This window comes from Dioszegia hungarica (assembly GCF_025882075.1).
Source record: "Dioszegia hungarica strain PDD-24b-2 chromosome Unknown MKK02contig_11, whole genome shotgun sequence".
Taxonomy (NCBI): domain Eukaryota; kingdom Fungi; phylum Basidiomycota; class Tremellomycetes; order Tremellales; family Bulleribasidiaceae; genus Dioszegia; species Dioszegia hungarica.
In genome coordinates, this window is record NW_026515771.1 from 99,910 (window position 1) to 120,893 (window position 20,984).

The following is a 20,984-nucleotide window of genomic DNA, read 5'->3' on the forward strand; positions in this document are numbered from 1 at the left end:
GTCTGGTGCGTTCAGGCAGGCCTGAAGTCAGCCGAGTCCCAGATCGGAGCAAACAACTCACTTGGATCAGATTCTTGCCATCGGGCTTCTGCACTAATGGCTGCAGCTTGGTTGTGGTGAAGGTGTACACTAGACCCGTCTCGCTGACCACGAGCAGGAGCACCTGCGTTCCTGTCAAAATGGACAGCTCGTACGCCTGAGGATCAGCCCAATCCATTCGTTGCAGGCCAGATACTGACCTTCTTCATGATTCCCGCCTTGCGCTTTGAAAATGTGATATGCCGCCTGGACTTGTCGGTGATGTACTCGATCCGGATCTTGCGCCGACCGCTCTCGCCGTCCTTGTCGACATACGTGAACCCGCCGGGCACGTCATTGTATTTGTTCCGCTTCTTTGGCGCAGCCTCGTCTGACCGATCAGCTCCAGCCTTCAAAGGATGCAAAGGACACTCACCCTCATCGTCATCGTCGTCGTCCCCGTCCAAACCAGTCTCGGTCTGGAACATGTCGTCGACGTTGACGGCGGTCACGGCGCTGTGCATACCGGCTGATGAGGGGATGGTCATGTGGGGTGTGATGGGTGCTTGCTGGAGCTGAGGCGTTGAGAGCTGGTCATGATCTGCGAATCAGCTCGACCCCTTCGCGCCGGACTCAAAGGCACTCACCAACAAGCTCCTCCTTGCTGTGCTGAAAGTCCCTCATGTCCACGCCCACGCCCTCTCCGAAATCATGCAGCACCTCCATGTCGAGCGGTACGCCCACACCTCCGTCTGGCGAGTTGGTATAGTCGTCCATGGTGTAGTTCTCGGCGGGTGGCTGGGAAGGAGGTGACTCGAGAGCGGGATAGGCGGGAAAGGCGGGGGTCGGAGTGGTCAGGGTGATAGTAGGCGAGGCCTGTTCTGCTTGCTCGTCCATATACGATGTGGGGGATCGGCGGGGTTCGCGCCTGGTATTGAGGAATGTCGAGTGGGGTGAACGGTAGTGAGAGACACGTTCCAATCCACCGATGAGACAGGGGTCTCAAGCTAAGCGTGAGAGGTATGTGGGTTGGTTGAGTATGGAGGCAGCTGAGATGCGTCAGCTGGAAGACAAGACTCGGCGAGGCAAGAACCAGGCATGAGTACAAGAGGTGAAGGAGGGGGGTGTCAACAACACGAAGCGCAGCTCGAGACAAAGGGATGATTCGCGGAAGATCAAGCGTCACTCCCCCAGTCTTCAGATCCACCGTCGAGCCCTTCCCACCTCGTCCCCATCCCATAACACGCTTTAGTTTAGGTAGGCGCGTATGAGAGGGAAGAGCGTGTCAACAAGAAGGGTATTGAGCGACTCCAGAGGAAGGGATATCCTGTCATTACCCGGCCAAACGCCCTCGATCCCTCATCATCTTCCTCCGTTCCTATCCGCATCTCCCTGTCTTCATTGCAGCACTCATCCTCACATGTCCCAGCTCGCCCGCCGACGATTGATCATGAAACTCATGGCATTTTCTGCTTTGGGATGGTGTGTTGTCATGTCCTCTTTTCTGCCTCTTTGAGAAGCTTTGAGAGGGGTTGAATGTCCTCCGTCTCAATCACCCAGCCTCGCCGTCCTTCTTGTATCCTCCACGCCACGATTCTGATGCCTCCCTCATTGTTCCTGTATCAGAGAGACTGTACTCACGTTCGGCGCTGTGTGATAGATGTCGGTTGGATGTGTGCGGGTTGAGGTGCTGGTCGCTCTACCGGTCGATACTCGGTGGCGAGCCGCGAGTTGGTTTGTTGTGGCCCACAGGGCAGGGCCGGATATCACCCTGAATTTGACCCTCGGGTGACGGCAAAACTTTTGATTCCGGCACGCACGGGCTTCCCCGGAGCCCCGGCAGAGAGTACCATGCAGCAGCAAGTGCAAGTGCAGCAGTGATGAAGCACTATCCTGCGAGTACCTCCACAGTCTGTACAGCGAGGCCACACGAGCCACCTCTGCACATCGGAATGGCGCTCAATACCGCATCATCCGCTCTGATCGTCTTCCTCTCGTCTCTAGCCCTCCCACCCCGCCCAAATCTCGTCACCAACCTCCACCCCGCACGCTCGCCTGGCCTCTAACCCTTCTCCTCCACCCTGTCTCTTCCCTCGCACATCTCTCCCCCTCTTCACTCCGCACCATCGCCATCGCTCGATCAGTAGAGCACTATGTCCTCGCATGGGCACTCCTAGGCCTCCTCAACGCCCTTATCCGACTCGGATCTCGTCTTTCCGCCCGAATCTTCCCGGGAATGTGGGAGAGCGGGAAAGGGGGATTGGAGACTAGGCTGATACTGGGCGCGAGGCCGATGCTGAACGCCATACTATGGCATCTGGTAGCTTGGAGGCTGGTCATACTGCCCACAGCATCAGTCGGGGCAGTAGCATTGGGAAGAGGGTGGGACGTGGCGGCGTCTGTAGGGGTCATCGGGGGTTTGGCAGCGAGCTGGAGCGAGTTGTGGACTTTGCTGGCGTTGTTCGGGCTAGGAAAGGGTGAGCTAACGATTCTGTTGATACCTTGAGATAATCAGGTCATGGGGTTCTTAGCTGACCGTTGCAGATCCCCAGACCGGCCCCTCTTGGACACTTTCCATCACCCACGTCGTACTCTGTGCTCATCGCCTACTTCTCGCTATACGTATCCTCAGTACCGGTGTGACCGCCGCTATTGCTGTTGCCAGCAAGGCTTGAGATGTGACCTGCGCGTCCGAACCAGCTGTTTTGCCGTAGAGTGGCCTCTTGCTGCTGCTGATTGATGTATCTCGCTCACTACATATGACCAGCTGATACTTCTGACCGCTCGAGACCTTGTGAGTATGTTGACTAGTGGTCATCCTGATGATGTCTAGAGGATGCGTCACGTAGACAAGACGAGCGCAGGGATCGTGGAAAGACTATACGTTGCATTCTGACCGCTAGAAACCGAAATTATAGATTGTTCTTTGTGTTCCCTTCACCCCGCTCGACTGCTCTCCTCCTTTCTCCAAAGCTCAGGCACACCTACGCCACCACCACGATGATAATCGTGCGAAACGCCAGAGTAGACCGAGTGGGGGGTAGGGGAAGGACATGGCCAAGAGGGAATGACTATAGTGGATTGCGAGGGTCAGGGGATTGCGAGGGTCGCCGGAAGAGGAGAGGGGAAGTGTCTTTGGATGAGATGGGCGAGATCACTCCCATTTCCTGATTGTCAGCTGTGACCCAGACTGTATAACAAGTGAGGCTTACTGGACCCAGCTGACCAGCGACCTAGCCGGCACATACCCCGTAAAGCTCCCATCATCTGCCGTCTTGATCGGCTCCCACTGCGCCAGGTCGTTGTCATTGTTGGTGACGTACGGGATGGCCCACGAGCACCCCTTGGAACCGAACGAGGCGGTGACGTTGTACGCGTCGGTGAGGTTGTTGAGGACCTGGACCGCGACCCGACCGTCCGTGTTTTGGAAGGCGGTGACGTTGAGCGACATGGTGTTGCTGGTGGCCTGGATACGGCGCGCACCCGGACGGACGAACTTGCTGAACTGGGCAAAGACCCAGAACCGCTTGGAGGGGTAGACCGAGTCGCCGAGGGTAGTGATGAGGGCCGAGTTGGAGGTGGCGTTCTCAGCCCCGATCCAGTAAAGGAACCCCGAGACGTTGGCATCCCTAAAGGCGACCTGGATACGGCTGGCCCAGGTGAGACCCTCGCCCTCGTGTACGCCGAGACCCGAGGCGTTGTAGAACGAGTAAGGGGTCCACCGGGGCTGACCGCTGAGATCCGCCCATTCCGACTGCCAGACCTTGCGCGAGGTTGAGAGGGGGTAGGTAGGGGGTGAAGCGTATCCGTGGGCGGTGACGACCGAGATGTAGTCCTCTCCCGACTTGCCATCCGCCCCCTTGACCTTGAGCCCCGCCATGAGCTTCTCCTGCTGGTCCCACCCATAGTCATCACAGCACGTGATCTTGACATCGATCTGCTCCCTCTCAAGCGTCTGCCCGAGGATCTTGATGATCTCCGCCGCCTGAGTGCCGTTGGTGTTCATGCTGGCGTAGTTGGGGGAGTAGGAGGGTTCGTTGAAGAGACCGAGGTGGGTGATGTTGACTCCGCCGGCAGCGTAGTACTTCCACTCGCGGACGAGGTAGTCGGCGTACGCCTGCCTCCAGTCGCCCGACGCACACGAGGTGTTGGCGACGCCGCACAGGTACCCGCCGTTGTTCTCGTCCCCGTTGGTCTTCATGTATCCCGGCGCCGACCAGGCGTCGGCGTACAGGTACGGCAGACCCCGACGCTTGGCCTGCATAGCGAGCGGGTATTGACCCGAGGCGTACGCGTCCCAGGTGTAGTTGGTCTTGCCCGGTCCGCCGGGGTTGAAGGGCTGGATAGAGTTCATGAGATTGGAGGTGGACGAGTTGGACGAGCCGATACCGTTCCGGAGGATAGTGAAGCCCGCTCCCTTGTCGACGTCATACATGAGGTCGAGGAGGTAGGTGATGTTCTTGGGGGAGAGGCCAAACTTGCCCTGGAGGTCCTCGGCACGCTGGAAGGCTTGCGAGTTGCCCCAGCCGTCGACCTCTTGGAACTGCTGGGACGAGTCGACGGTGATGGTGGCCGTGGGGATACCGCCATTGTTGCGCTCGACGAGAGGGGAAGGGGAGGCCGAGATGGCAGTGAGGAGGGAGGTGAGGGCGATGATGGAAAGCATGGTGGGTGTTGTGAGTGGGTGGGCGAGGTGGGGGCTGCTTGTAGACTCAGCATGATGGCTGGGTACATATGGCCAACAGCAGGAGCAGCGTTTGTGGTGGACAGAATCTAAATCTGGATAACGGTAGATTGACGGGGCATTTGCGGGGCAGCATTTAAGCTTGCCGCCGGCCCGGACATGCACCGGGGACTCCAAGCAGCTGTCTCCAGCCCCGCTAGCGGTATCCATACCATCTCCAGATCTACACCGCGCTATACGCGCTGAACAGTCGGCGCCGGGTCGCCGAGGACGCATGGACAAACAGACTATTATAAGCTGTACTCGCGTTGCCGGGTGGCGGGGATAAAGAAATGAGTTGCTCCGTTGGAAGAGGTGTATGCGGAACGGGGGATAGGCAGACTTTCACTTGTCCCAACATTCTCCGCATATCTGGCGGGCGTTTTGTCGGTCTCGTCGACGCTCACGCTCAACTAGGCTCAGATTCGCTGCATAAGGCAGCCATAGCCTCGACTTCTCGCCCTCTTTCACAGCCAACGGCAACCTGCCGTTTCAGGAAATTACGGCATGGGTACTAACCTTTTGCACCGCGTTTCATCGTGTTTCAGCTATTCTTCTCAATGAAATTGAGATGTCGAGGTCCATGAAGGACATGAACGGGATCCGACAGCACACAGCAAGGGTGTTGTGGATAGAAGGATATCATAGGTACATACGAATGAAAGATTGGGTGAGATGCATGTAGGCATGCGACAGCTACGGCCGTTTAGAGATGCGCGCGGCACGTCTCTCCCCCACTCTTTCTCTGCAGTACATGAGCTATCTTAGTCCAGGGTTCGAGACGGCCCCCTATACCATAACCTATCATGTCATAGAGAAGCTGAAGACCAAGTAACGTGGAAGCTGGGCCAGCTGCGATACCAAATGTGTTCAAGACTGCTTTGCATACCCTACCACCCTAGAGTACTAATATAGACAAGCTACAGACGATAATGTATAATCTCGATGCGCAGACCTCCATGCGCTAGAGCACATACCTGAAATGAACGTTCTCATTTTCAGTCTGGCCCCTCATACCGTTGTCGGCAGCCTGGAGGGGGTCGGCGACACCGTGGACGCGGTCGCGACGCTTGTTCTCGCGATACATATAAAGCCACAATGTACAATGGCAGATGGTCTGTGCTCATCAGCATAGTCACACGAGCCGGCTGGAAGGCAAGACTCACCTTGAGAACGTAGCCAGCAAGCATACAGTAGGCTGCAGTCTGGTACCGAGGCGCCTCAGACTCAAGAGCGGTGAGGGGACCGACTAAAAAGTCAGCCTAATCCTAGTTCAACCTGCTGGATATAACTGACCAATGTTACCGACACAGTAGCCGACGAAGATGCAGGATGAGGTGACGATACGCTTGGAGTAAGAACCGATGTTGGTAGAGACCATGACGAGACCGATGGTGAAACCGACCGACTGGACGTTGACGAGCCAGAACCCAACGAGACGGGGCCAGTTGTTGGCGGGGGTGAAGGGGAGGAAGGACATGAGAGCGGTACCGAGGACACAGACCAAGTTACCGATGGTCATCATGAGGAGACGAGTGTTGGCGAACTGGAAGTCAGCAGGGCGCGGACGAAACAAGGAAAGGGCTCACCCTGGAAGCGACGATACCGGCAATGAGAAGAGAGATGACCTGGAGGGATCGGCCAGCGCAGTCAAGGAGAGCAGCGTTGAGGGTGCTGAAGCCGAGACCCTTGATGATGGAGCCGGAGAAGTTGGTGAGGACACCGTTGGGGACGGACGAACCGAACATGGCGACAGTGAGGAGCCAGTTCTTGGGGTCCTTGAGCGCCTGGAGACCGTGGTTCCAGTTGAAGTTGGTGGTCTTGACTCCGACTCCGGAGGCAGCGACACGCTGGACGGCCATCGGGCGATCCTTGGCCGGGAGCCACTTGGCGGTAGACGGTCCGTCGGCAAGGAAGAAGTAGAGGACGAGACCCATAGCCATGGTGATGGCGCCGAGGATGTAGAAGATGAGCTGCCATCGGGGGACGGGGTTGTCGGAGAGCTGAAAATCAGCGTAGCACTGAATGCAAGCAAGACATGTACTCACACCCTGGATACCAGCCGCCATGAGCGAACCGATCATACCTCCCCATCCAACTGTGACGTCAGTGCATGAACAAGATAGCGTACTGAGCAAGACTCACCAGCAGAGTACCAGATGGTCTGCCTCAGAGGGACTTCGTCTCGGCGGTACCACCAACCAGTCATGAGGGAGAGACCCGGAGTGACGGCGGCCTCGAAGACACCGAGGAGGAAACGAGTGACCATGACGTGGGTGAAGTTCTTGGACCAGACCATGACGAGGACGAGGACACCCCAGATGAAGGCGGAACCACCGAGGACACGACCGGCGTGCCATCTACCGAGAAGGTACGACCATCCGGGCTGGGACACCATGTAACCGCTGGATAGTCAGCGATGACAAAGTATGTTTGTGGCAGGTGACTCACATGTAGAAGATGGCGGCACCGAGGGAGAACTGGTTTCCGCTCATGCCCATAGCAGTCTCCATACCGAAGACCTTGGCGTAGTTCAAAGCGGTCTTGTCGAGGTACTGAAGGGTCTGGGTGATGAGGAAAAGGGGGAGGAGGAACATGTCGATCCGCTTGCGGATACGCTTGTTCTGCTCGGGGGTCTGGCATGTCAGTTGTGGTCAATGTGCAAGTCAAAGCGAAGAAGCTCACGATGTCACCCTGGAGCTTGGACTCATTGTAGGCGGCAAGACCGACGTTGGTCTCGTCCTCCTCGAGGATGGGGTCGGGGCGGGTAGAGTCGAGGTGCTTGACATCGCCCTTCTCGCCGTCAGTGGTAAAGTCGGAGATCTCTGACTCGTAGCGGTTGAGAGCCGGAAGAGGCGGGGCGGAGGTGATATTGTTAGACATGGCGGTTAGAAGAATGAGGGGGAAGTGGGGAGCGATGGGGCCCAGAGAGCGGATAGCTCCCTCTTCTTATACCTTTCCGCACTTTCCCTCCCGAGTGCGCGATACGGTCAATTCCTTCATGGCCCCAGCTGTTCCACCCTGAAAGAAAGCCAAGCCATGGCATCTGCAGCCATCTGCTCAACGCGGTAAGAAGAGGTAAGGAGAGTGCGGGTTACCCCACAAGGTCGTCAGAGGTGGACCACGCTAAAAAGCGGAGATTCGAAAATAGAACGGTCGATCCAGGGTCGGAATGTGGATCGCCAGTCTATAGCCGCCGACTTCCCCGAGGCATTTTCGAATCTTCGGGTGGGGTCGAGGGTTTCCGAGCTTCCCCGCATACACACACCGGTTCATTCCGATAGTAAACTTAGACGCCAAGCCGATAAAGTCGAGAATACCTGAATCGGCCCTATCTGGCCCAACTTCTGGCCGGTATTTCCCGGCGGGATAAGGTGGATATAGGATGGAATGGAGCTTATCGGGAACGACGTCGCTATTTTTGAAGCCTTGGCAGGGTGTCACCCTATGTCACCGATCGATATCTCGGAGAAACAGGGGTGGAGGTTCGGGTGGGGACAGAGCTGAATAAGGTGGAGGTGAGCTGGAGGTGTGGAGTTGGTGTGGTCATCGGTGCGGGAGGATGCGGAGGACACTCTGCCTTGGCTCGGGCTCGTGACCATGATGAAACACTCTTCCCAGCCTCGGTGCTCGGCGCTTCGGCCCCGGGCGGATCACTGCGGGGCAACATATCGGCGGGCGGATCCATTGAGGATGGGCATGAGGCGAGTGAGCTCGGCGGGCGAGCGAGCTTCAGTCAGCGGTCAGAGGGCAGGGGCTTCTACCAACTATCGTATGACGTAGTCAGTGGCGCGTACTAGCAAAGAGTCCGACTGCACGCTGTCTGTATTCAGGCAGCATGGTCGATACGGCCCCGCCATCCAATTACACTGATTGGCCTGGGCTTTTTGTAAGCGGCAGCCCCATGCGCAGCCATGTCCGCTTCTCGGCTCCCCTCATGATGATGTCGGGTGTCAATTGAGACCAGGGCCAGAAAGGTATGCCACATTAGATGGAAGCGCACATCAGCAAATGGCACTCGATGCCCAGCGCACGTGATCGCTGGATCGCTGCTGATACAAGTACATGCAGGTTCGAAGGTCGACCCAGGTGGTAGACCAAGAAACCGACTCCACTCCTGTCATCGCTTGGCAAGCTTGGATACGGACATCTGAGCAGTGGCAACAGCGCGTATGCCTCACAGCTGCCTCAGACGGATGAGATTCACTATCAGCCAGATCATAAAGCCTATCAGCCAGATCTTAAAGACACGGAAAGGCGGGAGGTCTTAGTGTCGAAGCGCGACCTGCCGGACTGTGGGTATCGCTTGCAACCTCTCAGCCACCAAATGACTTTCTCTGCTACCTGATAGGCTCAAAGTAAGTGTCAGTAATCCTCTGGGCTATGCGCAGCAGGGTATGGGGCAGTTCCGACAGTATCCCCGCATTCGCCACCCAGCTGCCACTCTGCCACCGTGCCTGGAAGAACACCGGCGATGACCGGCCCGGCCCACATGCCTCGACCTCTGCCGGAACCTTGCTGGTCGTCGTGCACGTTCGTCTTCCAACTGCACTAGTAACAGGCATGCTAGCATGGCCAGTACGGTACGTGGTATGTGGAACGGCGGCGGGGCCAATCAGAAACGAGGCATAGAAAGTGGAGGTGCTGCATGCCTTGGTCCATGCAGCGAGCGGGCAAAGTACAAGAAGGACTGGACCTGTCAAGCTGATTCCCCCATCCCCTCCACTTTCCCCTCAACTTACACAGCGACAGCACAGGCATGATGTTGTCCTCACTTCTAGCTCTCCTGCCGCTACTTACAGCCATTTCGGCCTCGCCCGAACTCATCTCCAAGAACCTCAACTACCGCTCTCCGTACAACGCTCATCCCGGTCTCGCTATTGACACTCGGGAGGTCCACGAGCGTCATCTCCAAGCCCGCAGCGAAGTGGATTCGGAGATCACCAAAAGGCAGCTTCAGACAGCCAAGCCCTCGGGCACTCCTGACGACTACCCCGTTCCCAATTACGGTCTGGGTGTGGCGGACTGGTCCAACGCCGGCTATGTCTATGCGGGGAACTTGAATTTTACGCACAGCGTGGCCTCCGGTAAGTCTCCTTCAGGCTCTGAAGGTACATGCTGATTCTCAGGCGATCCGTACGACTACTCCGTCCTCCTTTGGACTCGTGTCTACCCTACCGACGCCTTCCGCATCGACATCCCCCAGTGTGTCACTTACAAGGTCTACGACGGGGAGAATGGGCAGGGCAAGGTCGTCTCCGAGGGTTGGGCCTTGACCGGCCCGGATGTGGACTACACAGTCAAGGTGGGTCCATCACCTCGCTCGTCCTGGACTAGAGCTGATGTAGCAGGTCGAGGCCGACGGTCTGACCGCTAGCAAGTGGTACTCCTACCAGTTCGCCAACTGCGCCAAGCCGGACAACAAGTCGCCCATGGGCCGAACCCGTACCGCTCCTGGAAAGACCGCCACCAACGTCGCCACCCAGCGCTTCGCCATCTACTCTTGCTCCAACTACCCCAAGTAAGCCTTTCCCTTGTTGCCTAGACCGAGCTGACTCTTTAGCGGCTTCTTCTCTGCCTACTCTGGCCCGGTCGTCCACAACGATGCCGACTATGTCGTCCACCTCGGAGACTACATCTACGAGTACGCCACAGGTGGTGCCGGGATCGGTCGCACCCCCTCCAAGGCTACTGAGCTCGCCACACTCGACGACTATCGCCGCCGGTACGACCAGTACCGTACGGACGTCGACCTGGTCTCGATGCACCAGAACCTCCCCATGATCGCCATCTGGGATGACCACGAGTAGGTCTGCCCGTAGAGGTAAAGATAAAGAGCGTGCGCTGATTAGCAGGACTGCCAACAATGACTGGAAGGCCGGCTCGTCCAACTCGAACGACTCTGTCGCTACCGGTGGTTGTCGCTCCTCGAACGGTACCGTCTGCTTTTCGGACCGCGCCATCCACGCCAAGCGCGCCTACTTTGAGTGGATCCCCATCCGCCAAGTCGACCTCGCCGACCAGGCCCGTATCTACCGCGAGTTCCGTTTCGGCAACCTGCTCGACGTCCTCGCGCTCGACACCCGCAAGTACGACCGGGACATCACAGACCTCGACTACAATGTGGGCTACGTCGCCGAGCTCGCGCAGCAGCTCAAGTCGGACCGAAGTATCATGGGCCCCAAGCAGGAGAAGTGGGTCGAGGATAGCTTGTTGGCGAGCAAGAACAGGGGAACGACCTGGCGTTTGATCTGGAACCAGGTCATCTTTGGAACGTGAGTCGCTCAGCTCTGGGTGAGATAGTGGCTGATGATCAGTATCAACCACCGCTGGACTTCTCGTACTCCCGAGACCGCCTCGTTCATCATCAATTACGATGGTGAGTTGCTTTTTTCCCCTTGGACTTTGCTGACAGATAGCGTGGGACGGATACCAGGCCAACCGGAACCGCCTGCTTACCCACGTCACCGACAACAAGATCGACAACATTGCCCTCTTCACCGGCGACACTCACGCAAACTGGCTTTTCGAAAACTCCCTCGCCACCACCCTCCAGGGCACCAACGACACCAGCACCATCAAGAACACCAGCACCACCACCAACTCTTACCAGGCCGGCACGGTCGTCGAGTACGGCGGAACCGCTGTCAGCTCGAACGGCTGGGGCAACAGCTGGGGGAGCTACGAGAATTCTACGGTCGGCGCCAAGGCTATGGTCGCCAACAACCCGAGCTTGCTCTATGCTGATGCTTTCCGTTTGTTCCTTCTCTGACCAATAAGGTCCGTTGCTGACTATCTAGACCGAGGCTACATGACTGTTACCGTCAACTACACCCACCTCGAGACGACTTGGTACGAGTACCCCGGTAACCAGCAGCAGCGCGTGCCTGGAAACCGGACCATGGCTTTCCGTGCTACCCAGCAGGCGGGTATGAACCAGGTCATGCGGCCGTTGATGCAGCCCAAGTTTGGCGCAGTCAAGGCTGGGAACTTCTGATCTTGGAGATGTGATTAGAGAGATATAGATCTTGGAGAATTATAGAGCATCAGAATCAAAAGCAGAACTATAATCATGCAGATGCAGCGCTCAGACTCCTGTTCTCCCTAGTGCAACTCAAAGACAGCTTTTATCATGCTGAGGAGTGGCCGACATACAGCCTAAGATACACAAAGTACTTGGTACATACAAAGATACAACGCAGCTCGGTGCTACTCGTCTCTTCATACTACACACCGGAACTTACAGCATCGCCGTCCCATCTCTTGCCCGCTCACCTTCTAGTTCGCCTTTGCGCGGATGGGTAAACTCTTCGCCGAGACCGGCTCGGACTCCGAGCGTGTAGCGACCCCGTTTGGAGCCGAAGGGAGCAACCATGAAAGCAGCGCGTGGACCGGCCAGAGGATACCCTGAGCATGTATGAGCCGATAGCCGCGCGAACAATGATGGACTGGAGCAGAACTTGCACTGGTCTTGGGCACCTCGACCGCGCTATCGTCATGCGGAATGTCCCCGTCATCCTCGCCCCAAGCGTAGGCCGGCCGCTGGATCGCGTGGAACGGTAGGTTGAACTCCGACTCGAGCGCGCGCATTAGCGCCTCGACGGTGTCGGAATCGTCGAGAACTTCCTCCAGGTTTCGGATAATCTGGAAGCTCCATGTCGACCTCGGCCGGGACGTGTCGATAATTTTGGGGAGATACGGGTGGGTAGTGGTGGACATTGCCTGGTTGGCCACTCCTGGTAGATGCGTCCAGCAGATACGACATCGATGAGGCTGGTGAGGAAGCTGGATCATTCGACTAATATATCAGCTGCGAGCTTCTGAGCTTCCGGTCATACTGACGGTGGAGGGCTTCAGTCTACAATGTCAGTCAGGTCATGTCGCTCTGCTCGGGGTTGGATTGACGACTCACCTTGTCCGAGTACTCCCGCAATACATTGAGATCTTTCAGCTTCACGGGGTCTGCAGGCCGCAGATTGGCCCCCAGATCCAGGTTGGCATGCATGTAAGCCGTAAGACTAGTGGAGCGGTTGTGCATGTCTGCCGCTTTCATCCATAGTTCGACAATAGTCTCTCTGGTATACTGTGGCGTCAGACTGGAGCGGTCGCACTTGGAGAGGGAGGAAATGACTTGCCTCTGCTTCTAGAGACTCCCATCTGAGGTGCGTGATGAATATTGAGCGACTCCCCGATACTTTGCAGTACCGGAATGCTCCAGCGGTCTGTATGAATAGCTCGCCGCCCCTACCGGTGGCGAGTACGAAGGGTAGGGCCCTAGCGTGCCATGGGCTAACTGGTGGGCGTGTCGAAGCCGCCATTGCGATGAGGTCAGGAAGATGCTGGGTGGGAGCTCGGAAGGTCAGGTGGAATATCTATCAGTTGGTATAGGTTTCTTGAACTAGGCATTGTTGAGTTGGCGGACCATGGGCCATGCATGCATGCATGGGATGGATAGAGAGAGCTAGAGAGAGCTGGCTGAGTTGTTGTTTTGTCTTTTGTAATTGCCCGAAGCGGTAATTGTCCCTATAGTGGACGTGTTTCAGAGTTGGGCGCCTATCGACAGCAACCTTCAAAGCCCAAGCTCACTCTTTGCACATATATCACTACTCATATCATACATAGCGACAGCCTAGGGAGCTCCAGCAGCTCACACAATCGCTGAGACGCGTCGGAACACCGGATAAGAATGACCTGAGGGTTATCGGCGGCGACCAATCTCGACCGCCTTTCAACGCGTGCACGTCCGTATCAACCATCTCGTCTTTCGAATTTTTGGCTAATCTCGCTCAGATATCCGACCACCGACTCTCATAGAGCCGCTTCGGAGATGCCGCCCATCCTCCTCCCTCCCCCTCCGGCCGGAATCCAGACACCCACCGACGACTGGACCGATGATCCCTCTTTTGACCTCTCCCTCTCGCCCTCCCTCAGCACCTCCAACAACCTGATCACTTCGCCCAAATCCTCTCCTTCGCACTCGCAACCACACTCGCGCTCACACTCGCACTCGTCGTCCTCCTCGTCCAGGGGCTCAGGCGGGCACATGAATAGCCCCCTGCGCCAGATCTACACGTCGAAACCTACGTTGGGCAAGGGTTTGGCGCGTCGAGATACGCTGGAGGAGGAGGCGGAAGACGGTTTTGACTTTCCAGAGGATTTGTACCTGGGGGATGGGGACGATAAGGATGGGGGAACGCTGAAGCTCAGCGGAATGGCGGTGCAGCAGGCGAAGCCAGCCCGGGCGGGGATGGGCACGATTGGGTTGTCCGGAACAGTCATTGGTGTTGGACCGCAAGGGGTGGGGACGATAACGCGCCTTGGGCCGTCTACTTCCGCGTCGAAAGGCGCGGTCAAGTCGCTAGGAGGGAAGATGATGAACGGCGCGAGCGAGAAGGGGGATCTGGGGTTTGACGGGGACGACATGGACGGGTTCGACGATGATTTCGACCTTCCATCAAAACCCCTCAGCCTGGCCAAGGCCCCAACCGGTCTTGCCCTTCCTCCGCTCAAAAGTCGCGTCAGTGCACCGGCGGACGCGCTCGACGAGCTCGACTTTGACTTTGACGACGAGCTCGGCGAAGCGGAGGATCAAGCGACGCTCAAAGCTGGCGCTACCATCAAAGCTCTACTTCCTCCGCCAAAACCCAAATCGTCGTCGATCAGTACACCTCTTAATAACTCATCTGCACCGGCAGACGACGACGACATGGACCTCGTCCTCCCCCTCAGCATGACCAACCTCACCCTCGCCACCGCCTCCACCCGCTCCCAATCCTCCTCGAAACATCTCAAACCGCGCGCATCTACCTCTACTATCCATACGGACTGGGACTCGCCCTCGCCCTCGTCCGCCTCGGGCTCTGGGCCTAGCTCGGGCAGGAAGGCGATCTGGGATGACTCCAGCCCCTGGGGTAAACGGCCTGGACAGTCAGAAACTAGCGGGACGAGCACGGGTCTGTCCGAGCTGGGCACGCCGGTCCGGAAAGGGCGGGCGGTGGATGTGGAGGTGGAGGGCGAGGAAGAAGGAGAGGAAATGATGATGGGCCTGGTCCTGCCGGAAGTGGGCTTCTTTGAGGGGCGGAGAGAAGGCGAGCTGAATCGCATCCTCGATAAGAAACGGAAACCGCAAGACGCGTTCGTGTCGGCGGTGGGGCAGGACCAGCCGGGATGGGGCAGAAAGGCGGGACTGCTAGCGGACGAGAGTATGGAGGATGGGTTATTGTTTGAGGATCCGGGCCGGGAGTTGACGGGGCACCGGCTGCGGCAGCAGAGGAAGGTTCGGGGGATGGCGGGCGGGACGGTGAAGAAGGGGAGTGGGGGGAAGGTGTCTTCTGCGGTGGGATCGTGGGAGAAGGCGAGGGAAGCGGGTTGGGGAAGGCATACGCCTTTACCGACAGTCCCGAGGGAGAGGGAGAGGGAGAAGGAGAGGGTATCAGGCGGTCTGGGATCGGGCGGGATAGGGGGATCAGGCGTCAGCGTCGGACACCGGAGCCATTCGACCACCGCTGTTGGCACGCCCACCGGCTCGGGCTTACGCAGCACCGCGCCATCAAACGGAAATCGCGACTTCTCTTCCGCGTCAGCAATGGCTGGCTTCCCACCCTCATCCTCCTCCCGGGACGCGACTCGGCCTTCCACCTCTCATCGCGATCTGGATCGACATCACCTGGAGCGAGAACGCGACTCGGCTCCTCGTACCCGCACTCAATCGATGGCTCCCCCGCCCATCCCCTCCATACCCTCCACTCCGTCCAGCCGGCTCAGACACCAGAAAAGCCACTATCAAGTCTCTGCGCCATCACCTTCCCCTACCCACTCGATCGCGCGGAAGCAGTCCCTCGCCTCGCTCCAGGATGCGCTCGTACAGCAACCTCCGCCCGTACCTACCGTTGAGCGGAATGAGCAAGATCGGTCTCGGAGCGAAACGGCCACTCCATCGAAAGAGCGGTATCACGCCTCGACATCCCGACTGACCATGGGAACAAGCTCGTCACGCGCCAAAGTCCGGCCTCCTATTTCCGCCATTTTCCCTCGGTCAGAACACCCCTCCTCCACAGGCGGGATGTACACGAACCACTCGGCGTCGAGCTCGTCTACTTCTATATCGGGCTTGACGAGGGCGTCGGCATCGGCGCCGGGGCAGTCAAGTGGGACCGGGCGGAGAGTATCGCCCGTTCTGCCCCAGAGTCAGATGGTCGTCCCGCTCGGAGGGAGAAGGAAGGGTGGGCCAGGGGAGAAGAAGCGGAATTGGGGGGATGGGACCGAGTTGGAGGGGATTGAGGATCTGGAGGTGGATGAGCCGACTGTGCGGGCTGGGTCGGGGATGAGTGGGCATAATGGCATAGGTCTGGGCAAACCGAGTAGGAAAGGTGAGTACTGTTACGGACGGGGATTTAGCAGTAGCTGATAACGCAGGAGATAGTCTGGGCAGATCCGCCGTGCCCCCGCCAAAACCTGCTCCAGAAGCGGACAAGCGGAAAAAATCGAATGGGGGAAGCGTGTCGAAGCGGAGACCGAGAAAGGCGGCGGGTCTTATCAAGCACCTCGGAACGGTGGACAAGAAGAAGGGTGAGTTCAGCTATTATCTGCATGAGGGTAAGGCTGACTCGTAGTGGTCGGCGATATGACCTGGAACCCTGCTACTCTACGCTGGGAAGGAAACGAATCGATCCTCCGAGACTTTGACGCCAGTCCGTCCGGCACACCCACCACCTCCTCCGCTCCCACCCGTCCTGCTCTCATCACGCACTACACCGGCGGCGTTGTCCCGCTCGCTACGTCCTCCTCTACCCCATCGTCATCCGGTACTATGAGCCTCACCGCGGCGTCGACTATCCGGATCGTCGGCGACATGCAGTTCGACCCAGAACGGATGTGCTGGGTGTCCATAGGCGAAGAAGAGCCCGACCCATTCGCCGATATGGCAGATGACGAAGATGACGAGGGCGGTCGAGGTGGAAGTACCATCACGCGCGCGACGGGACGGAAACTCGTTTCGGTCGGTACGGGACTAGGTGTCTCGGCGGGCTCTGGGTGGAGTTCGAGGTTGGCGTCCGAGTCGTCTGCTGGGGGGAGCGTGATAAGCTGGGAAGAGCGTGTGCGGGTCCGCGAGGTGGACCGGAAGTCGTCATGGGATGAAGGAGACTGTGCGGAGGGAGAGGTCAGTCAGGAGATGTGGAGGGAGTGTAAAGAGGCAGAAGAACGGCATAGGCGGGAAATGAAGGGATGGGGTGGGGGGTTGGGGTCCAGAGGGCAAGATTTGAGTAGGGAGGAGAGGAGGGACAGGGAACGGAGAGAGGAGAAGAGACTGTGGGAGATTAGGTATCTAGCTATGAGGAGTTGACGGGGGTTGGGGAGTATTTCTCTGGATGAAATTCTGGGATAATGTGTCGTCATCGCTTTGGGCACTCGATGAAAGGAGTGGGTGTGGCCATTCCAGTGATGATGCATTGATAAGGGACTGACAAGGGGCACAAAGGACGGAACGTTGGGGAGCTCGTGGAGTATAAAGCAATGGATGAATGTCGAGTAGTCGTGAAAGTGCACCAGGTGTACCCAACGTTGAAGCTTTAGATTTGACAGCTCGCCTCAGACCTTGAAGCTCGTGCGAAGGAGTTCTACCCGATCAGAGTATTTCGATATCACAGGAATACATCAGTCATCTCAATCCCTACACAACCGAACTTCCGGCGCACCATGTCGTCCAAACCCTCCTCCTCCTCATCATCTTCATCCTCCAAAGCACCCCCCAAACCCCCCAACATGTCACAAACGGAATACGACGCCTACCTCGCGCGCAAAGCGTCCGACAAGAAAAAGGCAGAGGACGGGAGGCAGCAAGAGAAGTTTGATAAAACCTATGCGAGCGAGATGAAGAAGCGGTATGGCGCGAAAGCGGATCCGGGGACGGTGGCAGAGATGGTGGATACGAATGAGCTGGGGGAGGAGTGGTTCAAGGAGGGAGAGTGGAAACCTGCTTGGAGTAATGTCGAGTTTGTGAATCTGGGGGTTTGAGGAGAAGGTATGGAGAGGAAAAGAGGGGTTTGGAAAAAAGAAGATTGGGCTGATGGATACTCTACGTAGGATGGAGACGCTTGCTTGAAGAACGTGACCAAAGCGGGTAAGACGAAAGATGGATTTTATGCTCCAGCGGGAACGTGAGTATACCCAATGATCAGTCTCCATATCGAGTTGACAACTCAGCATCGTCCCGCTTGGTGCGGCCTTCCCACACATGACAGTACTCAAGTATGGCGGGTGAGTGATGTCACCGTGACCTACCTGCCCGGCGAGAATGAAGCGGACAGTCGCTGACGCTAACCTCTCAGCTACTTTCCAGCTGGGACATCCTTCCCCGGCGGCGTCATGGTCCCGATGCACGCGCGGATGGTCAATGTTCTTCCGCAGGAGACGTTCGTGCCCGGTGCGATGCCCGAGGAGAGCTTGTGTCTGGTTCAGTAGTGCGGGGACGCGCCAGTCAGCCAAGGTCAGAGTGAATAGCTAGGCTCGGGGTCGTATCGATCAGAGGGTGATTGCGTGTCGCCCAGGGCAATGGCATGTAAGCTTTAGATCAGTATGTAGGGCCGTCCGTAGCCAATGCAAGTATACCAGCTCCCTTTTGTATCTTCACTCCTCATACGACATTCGCCGCCCACGCGTTACAGGCCACGCGCCACGCCTCATCTCGCCCCCTGATGCTGTTCCGCCCACTTGCCCGCGGCCGCCTCATCCACTTCCTCGACCCAGCTCCCCCTCTCATCCACCGTCAAGACCTCCCAATCGACCTCGACCCCTTCTGCCTTGAAGATCCGCTTGATCTCCGCGGCGATGGTATCAAAGTTTTCGGTGGCGAGGGCGAGGATGGTCGGTCCGGCGCCGGAGAGGCAGATGCCGAGGAGGCCGGGGTGGGATTGGTATGTCAGGGTGGAGAGGATTTCGGGGAGGCCGGGGATCTCAGGATCAGCGAGAGCTCTCTGTGGAGCAGGAAGTACAAGCTATGAAGGAATTTAAGGACGTACGAGGGTCTTGCGGTAAGGCTGGTGTATCCGATCCTTCATCGCTTCGTAGATGAGCTCCGGGTCTGGTGGTGAACGAGCGAGGGCGGTCGTGAGTACGGCTAAACGCTGCAGGTTGAACACCTGCACATCAGCTTGAAGCACTATGTGCAGGAAGGCGAGACTTACCATATCTTTCCTGCTGTATGTCTCTGGCAACACTCCCCTCGCCTTGGCCGTCGCCAGCTCGAACCTCGGCATGACAGCTATCGCCCTAATCTCCTTTGCCCAGCCAAACTTGACATAATGCCCAATCCCCGTCGGCGCCTTGGGCGGGTCCGTCCCCCACTCTGGACCCGCATCTGACGGGTACTCTGGCAAGACCTCGGCCAGAGGGATACTCGCCGCTGACATATCCTCCGGGCTCAACTCGCGCAGATAAGACCCGACGAACCCGCCTACGAGCGCGGCGGTGACATTGTCTGGGTGCCGCTCGACCATGAGCGCAAAGTCTAGTAGTCGGGACAGGGGGAGATTGAGGTTCCCGAGGAGATTACCGAGGAGGACACCGGCGATGACTGCTGCGCCGGACGAGCCGAGGCCGCGCCCAAAGGGGATCTCGTTGTGCGCATGGATGGTGATTCCGGGAGGGAAGGACGAGATGTCGTGTGACCGCAACACGTAGAGTGCGACTCTCGTGAGAAGGTTCTTGTATGGTGATAAGGGGACGTTTGTGCTGTCGAGACCGGTGTAGGTGATCACGGGGAGTGAATGTGAAGATGAGTCGGAGGGGGAGGGGATGATGACGAGGAGAGAGAGGGATAGGGAGAGGGCAATACCGCAGACGTCGAAGCCGGGTCCAACGTTTGCTGTGGTCGCTGGGACGTGGATGATGTGGCGCTTAGTGGACATGGTGGATGTCAATGAGCAGAAGAGGAAGGCGGAGCTGCTGTATGAATGTGAATCTGACTTTTGACTCTTTGAGTCAGAGACTGACTGGAGCCGACGGGAAGCTGATTAAGGAATGTGACGGAACCAAACGGCTCTACTATTGTGACCTGCTTGATTGATGCACTCGCTTCTTTCTCGCTACTGATGGCGTGATGCCAAGTTGTGATACACCTGTGAAAGCTGCTCAGAGTACAAGCGAAGAGATGCATGCATTGCTCAACTGCGCACCAATACTGTAGCCTGGTGCATCACCTGGTGAGCCCTTACGAGAGGTGTCAAATCTGATTCCGCTCAACGAGCTTCTCTTTCTCCATCCACCATCAACCACTCATCAACCTCCATCATACTCATCATACTCATCATATCACCTCTGCAGCTTTACTCTCGCCATCGCCCAATACAGCCTCCGCAGCTGAGATACCCCACGTCAGGACCCTTCGAACTGCGTGACAGCGCCATACCGGAAAATAGAGCAGATTAGACAAGATGTCTGGGCGCAAAGTGATGGTCCAAGTGAGGGGATCTCCCTTCGTCATGAAAGGGGGTTGCAGCTGATCAAAAGCCCATCAACATTCTCTTCAACTACCTGCAAAAAGTGCGCACTATTTAGCTTCGATGGGCGAGAGGGAGCAAGGCTGGGCGGGATACTGATTGGGCAGCACACTCGCGTGGTTTTATGGTTGTACGACAACACAGAGTTCAGGATTGAGGCTTTCATCATTGTCAGCTGCCAGCATCGCGTTCATGGTGACGATGAGAGATAGCTGATCATCCGTAGGGATTCGACGAGTTCATGAATGTTGTGCTGGACGACGCGGAGGAGGTGTATGATTGTAGCGCAAAGGCAGGGAAGGAGCCCAAACCACGGAGAGAACTGGGTGAGTAGGGTTGAGACTTGCGATGAAGGGCAAGCGGCGGCTGCGGAAGAGGGACTGAAGGAAAGCGGAAGGACGGGCTTCATTTGCAGGCGCGGAGAGGCGCCCTCGAGGGATTGGGGCTTATGGACCAAAGCTGACCTCCAGGCCGGATACTCCTCAAGGGAGACAATATAACGCTCGTCCAACCCGCACAAGCATGATCCCTCGCAATCCCCGTAGAGCCGCTTTTCCCCTTCCTCTTCTCGCCTGGCCGACGATAGACTCCCTTCGGGATGGTCCCAAAAAGAAATGCGGCATGAATCGTGTTGCTCTCTTTTGGCTCGGCGAGACTAGAAGGGCAGAAGCACCGGAGCTGACCTTCATTACAGCATGACATGATCTAACCTTCCTTTACAGATACAGCACAGATGTTATTGCCGA

General features: G+C 57.4%; 9 protein-coding genes across 9 annotated transcripts; 4 read left to right on the forward strand and 5 right to left on the reverse strand.

Moving 5' to 3' along the window:
- On the reverse strand, positions 1-332 carry MKK02DRAFT_11537 (SRF-type transcription factor (DNA-binding and dimerization domain)-domain-containing protein; the record flags this gene model as incomplete). The annotated part of the gene is made up of 3 exons (XM_053085512.1): positions 1-21; positions 62-196; positions 240-332. Coding segments are annotated over 3 exons (249 nt in total), but the record flags the coding sequence as incomplete, so codon positions are not given.
- Positions 333-3,172: 2,840 nt separating this feature from the next.
- On the reverse strand, positions 3,173-4,684 carry MKK02DRAFT_37470 (glycoside hydrolase superfamily; the record flags this gene model as incomplete). The annotated part of the gene is made up of 2 exons (XM_053089665.1): positions 3,173-3,185; positions 3,231-4,684. The coding sequence occupies 2 exons, from the start codon at positions 4,682-4,684 to the stop codon at positions 3,173-3,175; spliced, it is 1,467 nt and encodes a 488-aa protein (XP_052944369.1).
- A 1,021-nt stretch (positions 4,685-5,705) lies between these two features.
- On the reverse strand, positions 5,706-7,624 carry MKK02DRAFT_34228 (major facilitator superfamily domain-containing protein; the record flags this gene model as incomplete). Its single annotated transcript, XM_053088877.1, has 8 exons — positions 5,706-5,858; positions 5,908-5,990; positions 6,038-6,287; positions 6,331-6,762; positions 6,790-6,839; positions 6,887-7,146; positions 7,193-7,377; positions 7,427-7,624. 8 exons carry the CDS (start codon positions 7,622-7,624, stop codon positions 5,706-5,708), a joined length of 1,611 nt encoding a protein of 536 aa, XP_052944370.1.
- A 1,879-nt stretch (positions 7,625-9,503) lies between these two features.
- MKK02DRAFT_37472 (PhoD-like phosphatase-domain-containing protein) lies at positions 9,504-11,738 on the forward strand (the record flags this gene model as incomplete). The annotated part of the gene is made up of 8 exons (XM_053089666.1): positions 9,504-9,828; positions 9,871-10,046; positions 10,093-10,262; positions 10,305-10,547; positions 10,597-11,016; positions 11,059-11,120; positions 11,161-11,496; positions 11,542-11,738. 8 exons carry the CDS (start codon positions 9,504-9,506, stop codon positions 11,736-11,738), a joined length of 1,929 nt encoding a protein of 642 aa, XP_052944371.1.
- Positions 11,739-12,019: 281 nt separating this feature from the next.
- On the reverse strand, positions 12,020-13,059 carry MKK02DRAFT_27785 (uncharacterized protein; the record flags this gene model as incomplete). The annotated part of the gene is made up of 4 exons (XM_053087398.1): positions 12,020-12,539; positions 12,580-12,599; positions 12,654-12,824; positions 12,853-13,059. 4 exons carry the CDS (start codon positions 13,057-13,059, stop codon positions 12,020-12,022), a joined length of 918 nt encoding a protein of 305 aa, XP_052944372.1.
- Positions 13,060-13,568: 509 nt separating this feature from the next.
- MKK02DRAFT_16585 (putative GTPase activator) lies at positions 13,569-17,084 on the forward strand (the record flags this gene model as incomplete). Its single annotated transcript, XM_053085655.1, has 5 exons — positions 13,569-15,248; positions 15,414-16,119; positions 16,142-16,309; positions 16,354-16,853; positions 16,896-17,084. 5 exons carry the CDS (start codon positions 13,569-13,571, stop codon positions 17,082-17,084), a joined length of 3,243 nt encoding a protein of 1,080 aa, XP_052944373.1.
- A 419-nt stretch (positions 17,085-17,503) lies between these two features.
- MKK02DRAFT_16352 (uncharacterized protein) lies at positions 17,504-18,202 on the forward strand (the record flags this gene model as incomplete). The annotated part of the gene is made up of 4 exons (XM_053085618.1): positions 17,504-17,737; positions 17,825-17,898; positions 17,945-17,998; positions 18,070-18,202. The coding sequence occupies 4 exons, from the start codon at positions 17,504-17,506 to the stop codon at positions 18,200-18,202; spliced, it is 495 nt and encodes a 164-aa protein (XP_052944374.1).
- A 218-nt stretch (positions 18,203-18,420) lies between these two features.
- Positions 18,421-19,647, reverse strand: MKK02DRAFT_16230 (homoserine kinase; the record flags this gene model as incomplete). Its single annotated transcript, XM_053085597.1, has 3 exons — positions 18,421-18,693; positions 18,760-18,879; positions 18,925-19,647. The coding sequence occupies 3 exons, from the start codon at positions 19,645-19,647 to the stop codon at positions 18,421-18,423; spliced, it is 1,116 nt and encodes a 371-aa protein (XP_052944375.1).
- Positions 19,648-20,172: 525 nt separating this feature from the next.
- MKK02DRAFT_34231 (putative small nuclear ribonucleoprotein E) lies at positions 20,173-20,764 on the forward strand (the record flags this gene model as incomplete). Its single annotated transcript, XM_053088878.1, has 5 exons — positions 20,173-20,199; positions 20,249-20,281; positions 20,346-20,408; positions 20,465-20,564; positions 20,709-20,764. The coding sequence occupies 5 exons, from the start codon at positions 20,173-20,175 to the stop codon at positions 20,762-20,764; spliced, it is 279 nt and encodes a 92-aa protein (XP_052944376.1).
- Between the last annotated feature and the right edge of the window lie 220 nt (positions 20,765-20,984).